This window comes from Lampris incognitus, chromosome 7, assembly GCF_029633865.1.
Source record: "Lampris incognitus isolate fLamInc1 chromosome 7, fLamInc1.hap2, whole genome shotgun sequence".
NCBI classification, from domain to species: domain Eukaryota; kingdom Metazoa; phylum Chordata; class Actinopteri; order Lampriformes; family Lampridae; genus Lampris; species Lampris incognitus.
The window spans coordinates 24807056-24817084 of NC_079217.1; the positions used below are offsets into that span (position 1 = coordinate 24807056).

The 10029-nt window shown below is 42.4% G+C and overlaps 2 protein-coding genes across 2 annotated transcripts; one reads left to right on the plus strand and one right to left on the minus strand.

Annotated features, from left to right (window-relative positions):
- Positions 1-708: 708 nt before the first annotated feature.
- On the plus strand, positions 709-4613 carry LOC130115207 (zona pellucida-like domain-containing protein 1). The gene is made up of 11 exons (XM_056282825.1): positions 709-799; positions 1059-1285; positions 2388-2578; positions 2766-2838; positions 2989-3086; positions 3239-3322; positions 3433-3604; positions 3879-3975; positions 4085-4108; positions 4229-4346; positions 4562-4613. Exons 1-11 carry the CDS (start codon positions 709-711, stop codon positions 4611-4613), a joined length of 1227 nt encoding a protein of 408 aa, XP_056138800.1.
- Positions 4614-5363: 750 nt separating this feature from the next.
- Positions 5364-8129, minus strand: zgc:162608 (uncharacterized protein LOC100037332 homolog). The gene is made up of 5 exons (XM_056282826.1): positions 8034-8129; positions 7003-7088; positions 6776-6834; positions 6560-6659; positions 5364-6222 (listed from the first exon to the last, which is right to left on the minus strand). Exons 1-5 carry the CDS (start codon positions 8127-8129, stop codon positions 5364-5366), a joined length of 1200 nt encoding a protein of 399 aa, XP_056138801.1.
- Positions 8130-10029: the final 1900 nt, after the last annotated feature.

Consider the following 10029-nt stretch of genomic DNA (forward strand, 5'->3'; position numbering starts at 1 on the left):
TAAGAGAAATATGAGAGAGATGGAGGAAAACAGGGTGTGTGTGTGTGTGTGTGTGTGTGTGTGTGTGTGTGTGTGTGTGTGTGTGTGTGTGTGTGTGTGTGTGTGTGTGTGTGTGTGTGAGAGAGAGAGAGAGCGAGAGAGAGTGAGAGAGAGGACTAGTGAATGAGCCACAGTATTGAGTCTGGATGTGTGTATGTGTTTGCATGCATGTGTATGTGCATGTGTGCATGATGCATGTGCATGTGTGTATACATGTATGATGAATATGTGTGCACGTTTATCCACACAGGGAACTATAATTAGAAACAGGAAAGGCTTTGGGAGTCCCACCTCTATGGTTTTCGATGTCTTGAGGGTGTCCAACATTATATAAGCCACATTCCTCCCTCTGCTCTATGAACAGATACACCTGCCCAGGTAGCCACCAACCAAGGTAGGAAGACCCCACTCAGCTCACACATGCTTCTCCGTGAGCTTGTTTACTATCAGTTATTCTGAAAAGTTATATCTCCAATTCAATCTATCACCACTATTAATCGTGTCACTCTACAGCAGTAGAATTAGTCTGTCTTCGGTGTGATTATCGATTCGTTTATTCTTCTTTTTTTTACCGTCTAAAAATGTTTGTGTTGTCTCGTGGCGGTTAAAGGTCATTCTGGTCATTTGGACGTCGTTTCAACTGTCTTGACTATGTTCCCTTCAGACAACATGACATATCTGTGTCTCACTGTGGTGGCTGTGCTCCTTCAGCCTGCTCTTTCTGTCTACAACTGCTCCTCTGCCTATGAGAGGACCCCAGGTAGGTTTGGCACAGACTTCAGTAGTTAGATGGGCATTTATAAGACCGTCCTCATGAGTATTCATTCCACACTAAGACTAAGTCGGAGCAGTGCAAACAGGCTATTGACTGTTACACATATACTGAATGAAGCTGTCTCTGATGTAGTTTTGCTAAAGTCCTCACAGCAGTTGCTGCACCTTACCTGGTAGACAATATTGAAAATGTATTCCTTCATTATGATTTAACCGTCCTGGCTTTCCTTTGTGTTCTTTCCCAGACAACACAGACTTGATAGTGGACTGTGGCACCAGTATGATCATCCTGGAGATCAACCTGTGCACGGCCCAGTGGGCGGGCTTCGACCCGACTGGCCTGGCACTGAATGGGGAACACAACAAGACAAATTGCCAAGGCACCATTGACAACAGTGTCGACCCACCCATCATTCGCTATCAGCTTCCTGTAAACCACAGCCAGGAGAACCCCTGCCGCCAGTCCCTGCAGGTCAGAAGAAGTCTTCTTCATATCACTACCCACCTGTGGAGATACTTTTTTCTCATTACTTATAAAAAAAAAGAGACATAATGAAGAATCCTGCCTATATTGTCCATCAATGCAGTATTTCCCATTTTATTCTTCAATTGTGGAATACTAATATCAGACATGGCATGTCAACATTAAATATATTGTGGACATCGCGGTACCCACATGCCCCCCTGCTGTGACCCAATTGTGGGTTGCAACCCACAGTTTGAAAACCACTGTGGTAGAGGACTACAGTACAGCACAGCACAGAGTACACTGTGAGATAGTATGCAAGATGGAGAATTTGCCAAAATAACAGGAAGACAGGTTTAACACTAGAACAACCAGGATTTCACTCCTACCTAAAACGACCATGGGCGGTCAAAATGACCACCGGTTTTTAAACTCTATATTCTGTCAAGATAAATGCCCAATTGAGATATTAATGCATTGCATGTGTTAGTATGTCTGTTAAGAAACGACTGACACCAAAATTAACATTTTAACAACTTTAATACTATTTTTAAACAATTTAAAATCGCCGCTGTCCAACGCCTGTAAATACTGCAACACCTTGGTGGTAGTCATCCGTCCATCCATCATGATGCGTCTACGGCGGCTCTACCCAGACAGGTTGGCAATAATCAAAAAACAAGTTTAGACTATTACTCTGCACTGGAGAATGCTAGTGTGTTTCTAGGACAGAGCAATAAACTTTGCAAAGGAAATGATGCGATCTACACACGTCATAAATAGTGACATGACACGCACGATCACGCGCAAATTACATGCGGTCATTTTGACCGCTCATGGTCGTTTTAGGTAGATCTTATCATACCTTTTTTGTGTAGTTGATTTAAAACCAATTTTTATGCAAATATATGCAATTTTAGGAGCATTCAGGGAGCGGCAGGTCTGTATCTTTTTTCCCCCCACAAAGTTATTAAACTTTGAAAATCCAAAACGGTCAAAATGACCAGCTTGGTCGTTCTAGTGTTAAAATGAAGCCGTGGACGATTTTTAGAAACAGGATAGAATTACGTTATGAACAGTATGGTCTTATCTTTGCTGTCTGATTCAGATTGTGGATGAGGTGCCAGACCCCACAGGTCCCTTCAGTTCTTTCTCCAGCATCCAGTCAGTCATCATCACAGGGTACATAGACACACCCAGCTCTAACCAGGGGGTGATAAGCTACTCCACAGACCTCTACTACCACTTCTCCTGTCGTTATCCACTGGAGTATCTGATCAACAACACACAGATAGTGGCGTGAGTAGTTTTCCATCACAAGAATGGCATTGTTTTTGTGCCATAAGGGTATTTCTCAGGGCTTTATGCAAATAATCCTTGTTGAGCTGCTTGGAGTTTTGCAACTGCAACTATGGATGTGACTGAACTATGTTGTGAAAGAAGGTAATATTGAAAATTTCTCCCTTTCCAATAACTTCTGTGTCAGGTCTTCAGTCTCTGTAGCTACCAGTGACAATAATGGAACCTTCATTGATACACTAAGAATGAGTGTATATAATGTAAGTACAAGTTTGCATTCAGTTACATAAGAGTTGCAAGAGAGCAATATGTCTCCAATTGTTTTTTTATCTTCAGTGTCTTACAGATTGTTTAACTGTGTTATTGTAATACATCTCAACCTATGTTGATATTATAATGTTTTATTTCAGGACACAGACTATGGCCACCCACTGGTGGTACCTCCAACGGGACTTGAGCTGCGAACCAAGGTCTATGTGGAAGTAAAGGCCATTAACCTTACAGGAAAGTGAGTGAAGCTCATTTAAAGACTCAAGTTACCGAATATGCAAAGTCAATATTTCTCAAGTACTGATTTTAGAGTGAACATCAGAATGGACCTCATCACAATTTATTTATAACAAAAAGTAAATAACTGTCTCTAACGTCCTATGTTCACAGTTTTCATGTGTTGCTGGATCAGTGCTTTGCAACTCCATCTGCCTACAACATGACTTACAGTGAGCAGCACAACTTTTTCACCGGGTATGGTTGCAAGCACTTGGGAAATTAACATTGTTCCGTGACTGTTGCTGTACGAGTGCCTGTTTCATTTACCCTCAAAATAACATCTAGAAAAACGGTGCTTTCACCAGTTGCTCAGTGGACCAAAGAGCTTCTGTGACAAGAAATGGCTTTTCCAAGAATGCCCGGTTCAACTTCGAGGCGTTCCGCTTTGTGGAGCACCGTAACCAGGACAAGTCCAGCCTCTTCCTGCACTGCATACTTAGACTGTGTGAGCCTACCAAGTGTCAAGAGTTGTTAAGGGTAAGTTGTGAAGTCAAGACCAATCTTCTACACTCCAAGGATGCTGGTGACAGCAATGGAAACAGAGCTTAGCCATTTTAACAGGTACATTATAAAAGAGATCATATCTGATGGATAACCTAAAGTGAAATACTGCACTGTAATACCTCCTACGTGGTACTGATTACTTAATACTGCAGTCTTTACTGTATCTTTTAAGAACTACTTTTAGATCACAAGGAGGAAGCTGTATCTATAGGTTAAACAAACTTTATTGGGGTTTTTTTGTTTGTAGTCTTGTAATGCCAAGAGGAAGCGGTCTTTGGCTCCTTTTGGTGAGGAATCCAGTGACTCAGCCACTATTACAATTGGACCGCTCTTCACAGCCAGAGGTTAGATCCACATACCACCTTTGGCTCCTTCACAGCCAAGCAAAGCCTTTATGATTAACCATTATACTGACTTTCTCTGACTTGCTTATTCTCTCATTATCCACAAAAGACAGTCCCTCTGCAGCTGGCTATGGTAAGTTCATTTTCATAAATTGATAAACTGCCAGATGCATTTTCATCTCTGTTGAGAGATGCTAATTATAATTCAAAGGATACCTCCAAATGTGCGTTCCATCTCCTCAATGTGCTTCAGGTGGTGGAGCACCTTCAGGGAAGGATGATGTGAATGTGACCGGCCTGGTGGTGGGTGTTGTGTTTGGATCGGCAGCTGCTGTCTTGCTGGTTCTCGGTAGCTGGTTCATCCTCAAGAGGTGCTACCGGATGGGAGGTTTACCTCATGCTTTTGACTGACAGATCAGCTAACCAATCCTATTATTCCCCTCCACCCCATGCTATATTCTGGGATCAGAAATGGTGTGATAATGGCAACTTTCAAATAACCATAAGCTGAACAGGATGACAAAACAAACAATTCTCTGTTATATTCTTCAGGTTTTTATTTCTCTATTTTTGCATCTCTTTGAAGAATCAACATTACTGTAATTGCCGGTTATGATGGAAAAATCAAACCAGAATGATAACAGTAGTGAGGGCTGGAGTTTCATTTATTGTACAAATTTCAACTTTTCTACGGGTAGAAATTACTAGTTGGCAATGAAGAAACAACAGTGGCTCCATTTTTAATTCTTTGTTAATATTCAGCTACTCTGGAGAGTGGGATGTATTCAAATTAACTTCATGTTAACATTTACTGGCTACTTTATCACATACCACCAGTCTGTCTATAGAAGTCTACAATTTATCAGTAGGTTGTGGGTGTTTTGTACATAACCTGGATTATAATTCAGAAAACACTTAATGCAAATTTACATATCAAGCTCTTTTAGTGCCAGCTGAGCACAATAAAATAAGAATAATCTCAGACCTGCTGCTGCTGCTTTGTATATTGTATAAACAAAAGATGAAATAAAATTTTAAGTCAGCTCAGTGTCAAACTCTGTCTTTGATTTCACATTATGAAGTTAATTTGTACAGAAAAACAGCCATAAAATCAAACATCTCACAGAATGTTTTATTTCAAATTCTATCAATTTACAATTTGTATCTATTTATATACATTTATTTACAGTAAAGCAGACACACATGCAGAATTCAACTAACGCTTAAAATCCTAAATACAAACAAACACAAAGTACACTAGTAAGTGCATAGAGAAAACGGGGTGACAGATTTGTAAACTAGGATATAGCTTAAACGTACCAGTTTAACGGGACATGAACAGTTTTGCTGTAATGGCTTCACACAGTTTGTGCAGGTCTCTATGTATCTTACTGGACTGAATGCAGTATGTCCTGGATGAGAGCGGAGAGTTTGGTAGAGAAGTCCTCCTGTAAAGAGCCGCCCGGTTGTATGGAGGAGGAGGAGGAGGAGGAGGAAACAGGCATGCTGTGAGCTACCTGGACGCCCTCCCCCTCCTCTAGCCCCAGAAAAAGCCTCTCTATCCGGGCCTGAAACACTTGGCTTTGCAAAGCTGTACTTTGGCAGAACCGATTCATGCTTGCTGTGATTTCTGCCTTCAGAGGCTGTGCAGTTACAAACAAAGCAGTAAGCTCAGCTTTGAGAGCCTCCACCCTGCCCTGCACCTCCAGCCTAAATGAACTCACTTCCTGTCCCAAGCTGGTGCTCACTTCCCCCCACTCAGCTCCCTCTCCCTCATCAGCAGTCATCTCTCTCAGCTGATCGATCACCCCGGATGTTTTGGTCTGGAAGTCACCAATGATACCTGCCAGCTTAGATCCGCTGTGCTCCAGCGTTTGGCTCATCCATTGGAAGGCTTCCCTGTAGAGAGCTGGTCCGGCCTCTGTCTGAGCCTCCTCCGTTTCCAGGCCTTGCAGATAAAGGGTCAGCTGGCCACACAGGTCCTGGATGTTGCTGCTCAGTGAACTCTGGAGCTGCTCGGTGAGGGGGGCCAAGCGCTCCCTCATGTTGACAAGGGCTGAGCTTGGGTGGGCTGGGTATGGAGAAAGCCTCTCCCTCAGCTCGGCAAGCTCCTGACGCAAACGGGCATGAAGACGCTCAGACTCCACGGTGAGTTTGTGCTGCATCTCTTGGGCCATTGAGTTTCTGTTGGAGTCATCCTCCCGGGTGTAGAGGTCACTGCTGAAGATGTCGCTCTTGTAGGAATTACTGTTCAAAAAGAAAATAGTCACGCTTGGTGCTCGACCACTGAAAGAGCATCACAAACAACTCCAATCCATCCATTATCCAAACTGCTTATCCTGCTCTCAGGGTCACAGGAATGCTGGAGCCTATCCCAGCAGTCATTGGGTGGTAGGCAGGGAGACACCCTGGACAGGCCGCAAGGCCATCACAGGGCCACACACACACACACACACACACACACACACACACACACACACACACACACACACACACACACACACACACACACACACACACACACACACACATTATTTTAAATGGATTTGAGTGTGTTTCAAAGCACTTGACAGGATAAACTTACTCTACATCTTTGGTGAGCTCTATCTTGTCGCGAGCCTGGTTGGTCTTTGAATCAGCCCAGGCCGCCTCTCTGCTGGTGGCATCACGATGGAGTGGATATGCTGTGGACAGGCAATCACATCTGTTAGCAGTTCTCTTAAGTCTGCAAAAACCAATGCAGCGCACCGCAAACAAAGTATCTGACATGGTAAATCAAAGGCTGAGGGGAGATTCATACCTGAGGTTGTCAAGAATGACAAGGCGAAGATCATTGCTTTGAGATGCGGGTTCATCTTCCTGTGGAGCGATAAATAGGAAAAAATGGGTTAGAGCTTTGCTTTGAAATTTATGAATGAACTTATATTACAGAGACATCAAAACCTGGTCATGAACTTCACATTTTAGTTTTAAGAGATCAGTAGGTGAAAAGGCAAGACTGATAAATGAAAACTGGGTGGCTTTTACCTGTGGAACAGGTTCTGCGGAGCAACTGCCCCGACAGCTTGGCTTATAAAGGTTCGCCTTATCAGAATGGCTGTGCAAAACTCTGCCTGTGTCAACAATCAACACGTGGAGGGTCACACTGATAGAGCAGCTCTCAATACACAATGCAAAACACACACACACACACACACACACACACACACACACACACACACACACACACACACTGGACATGTCTGCTTCCACCGTTGATGATTAGACAACTTCCCTGCAGATTTTTGTTGCATTACCTCGAGAAATTACTAGTGGTATCTTGTGAAATGGCATCAATATGGACACACTATTGACAATTCATATGGTGTTAGGAGTAGTCCTTAAGATAGTCAAGTCATTCATGAAAAGAAGGAAAACAAGAGAGGGGGAAAAATGCACATGCAGTAAACGTTGATTGGAATCCATTTATGGAATCACTTGTTCTTATACAGGCTGTCGTTTCTTTTAGTGCAATGATAAACCTTTGCGAGTTAAAATTTGTTTTTGTTTTCCTTTTGTTGTTTATCCTGGGAAACAAGTCTCTCAGTTGAGATCATTATTTACAAGTGATAGTCAGTTTATTGGGGACAACAGCAGAGGTTTGATCAGTTCATCATTTAGTGTATGCCCACAGTCAGAAAGACGGCTCGGTTCTCTGGAAAGAGAAGTTAATGAACATTAACAGTGTGTTGTTTGTTGGCTCCACATTGCACAGGCACTGCTGGTTGTGGATCTTAAATCAACAAGCACTTATTTTCGCCATTTATATGCAAGAACACAAACCTACAGCTGCAGTCCCTCATCTTTGGTTTCTATTAAAGTTTGACGAGCAATAGGTAAGATTTCAATTTCGATGTTACTTCCCAGGACAGGACATAAACCCCTTTTATTAAGATAAATGGGTGTCTGTACTGTCTGCTGTCCGATCTAAGAATCACGCTTTGTGTCACAAAGCTGGAAAATCTGTATACTTGTGAGGGACGCACACACAAGGACAATACGTCGACTGTTTTTATCACCTTCCACAATGCACTGGGCTCTTTATATGTCATCTTGTTGCCATTCAACACCAGTGTGTTTAGTAATTGTCTATGCAATTTGGAGGGCTTGGCCATCAGTGATACAGAGCAAGGTTATATGGGTGAAAGTTGAATCCACATCTGTTAGCTAAACTGCAAAATGTCATTGAAGGGGCATAGTCCATGGCTGCCGTGATGAAATATGTAGGTTATTCCAGGTACCCAAAGTCCGTTTTTGTAATACAGTAACAGTGCAAAATCATAACTGTATGGGTTATGTAAAATGCTTTCGACTGCATTTTTATGTACAATTGACTGTTGAACATACAGCAAAGGTTGTTACATCCATACATAAACATGACCCTGGACACACATATAGGCACGCGCGCACACACACACATACATACACACACACACACACACACACACACACACACACACACACACACACACACACACACACACACACACACACACACACAAGATACCATTTACCTCATACATATCTAGGCTACCTCTTTATATGAGCAAGCAGGGTGAGGTTGACTTGTATTTTGTTCATAAACTCACATATATAATATCCAGATGAAATGCTTACATGGAAGGATGAAGAAAGACTTTAATTTGTCTAATCTGTATTTTTGCAAATGCTATTTTACTCACACAGATGAATGCTGGAGGAGTGGTTATAACAGCCTCTTACTAAGGCTTCTAATTGAGTTTCAAAACAAGGACATCGAAAAGGCTTCCTCCTGCAGACAAATGAATCATAATCATTGAGGCAAATGATTCTACCCAATCAGGATGTTAAAGGGCTAGTTCACAAGTTTTGAAGCCTATTTTTATTTTCTAAATTTCATATTCACCCATCTTGTACTGGGGATGATCCTAACCCAATACAAAAAAGCCCTTAACTGTTCATCTAAAAGTCATTGTGGTCTTATAGCAGCAGTCCATCATGGCAAATTCAAATGGTTATTTCAAAATGTTAAAGTTGTTTTATTGCTAAAACATAGCAGGAACTGTGTGGCCAGTAAGAAAGTGCAGGATGGGTGAATGTAAAAACTCAAGGAACATAGACCATCATAGACAACATTCATGCTGAGAAGAAAGCGAGGTAATGTTGACTGAATTATGTTCAGAACAAAGTCGTGCGAGAGAGTGTCAGGGGCCAAATCATTAATCAGTTTCATGGCAGCGCTGAGAGGAACAAATAAAGTAATCGGACCAGAAGCACTCAGTCTCTTTCTCTCTCTTTTCTGCTGTCCTCCATCAGCCACCGGTTCCCCCTCTGTCACTGTCACCCTACCTCACAGGTCTCATAAATCATTCAGCAGGCCAGTGAAAGTTGTGCCTACCAAACTGCATTCTTCCTGCCCCACTGGTCACCTTGTCCCTTTGTTACCGTTGGATCCATCAGGCTGGACACATAGACCCGTGGAAAATGAAAATAGGCAGACTGAGGTGGTTTAGCTCAACATGTGACTGTGCGGCAAACTTAGCCGGCTTCTCAATCACTGCTTTTGATTTTTTGATTTCAGGTATGGCAAAATGGGAGGACTGGATAACTTGCATTTTACTGATCCTGGATAAAGTTAAAACTTCTAGCAGATCTTTCCCAAAATCTATTGTACAGATGATTCACCTCTACCCCCATCATTTTCTTAGGCTAAGGTATAATGGCTGGGAGAGAGAGACTATGCTGAAGCCACAAGGTCTGAAGTGGTTTGGATGTCTGTGGTGGGTAGGCGGATATCTTACTCTAGTCCATGGAAACAACTTGAGTACACACACAGAGGAGAGGCCTCTCTGCCAACCAGGTAGGTTGTCTATTTACAATGTTCTTGTGCCTTTCTAGAAAAAAAAGAGGATTATATGGCTGTTTAATTCTCATTGCAACATCACCATCTGCTATGAGTTGTATATATTTTATCACTCATGGCACCAACTCTTGTATTGGGCTTCACAAAGTAGTTGAGTGTATGCAATATAATTA

What these genes read in the sequence shown, in the direction of transcription:
- zgc:162608 (XM_056282826.1), bottom strand. Translation starts at nt 8,129, where the DNA reads ATGGCCAAGCCCTCCAAATTGCATAGACAATTACTAAACACACTGGTG. An exon ending in CCGCAGAACCTGTTCCACAG is followed by an intron (nt 6,835 to 7,002) that starts GTAAAAGCCACC and finishes ATCGCTCCACAG; the next exon opens with GAAGATGAACCCGCATCTCA. An exon ending in GAGCTCACCAAAGATGTAGA is followed by an intron (nt 6,223 to 6,559) that starts GTAAGTTTATCC and finishes CTTTTTGAACAG; the next exon opens with TAATTCCTACAAGAGCGACA.
- LOC130115207 (XM_056282825.1), top strand. Translation starts at nt 709, where the DNA reads ATGACATATCTGTGTCTCACTGTGGTGGCTGTGCTCCTTCAGCCTGCT. An exon ending in AACAACACACAGATAGTGGC is followed by an intron (nt 2,579 to 2,765) that starts GTGAGTAGTTTT and finishes CTTCTGTGTCAG; the next exon opens with GTCTTCAGTCTCTGTAGCTA. An exon ending in TCCCTCTGCAGCTGGCTATG is followed by an intron (nt 4,109 to 4,228) that starts GTAAGTTCATTT and finishes AATGTGCTTCAG; the next exon opens with GTGGTGGAGCACCTTCAGGG.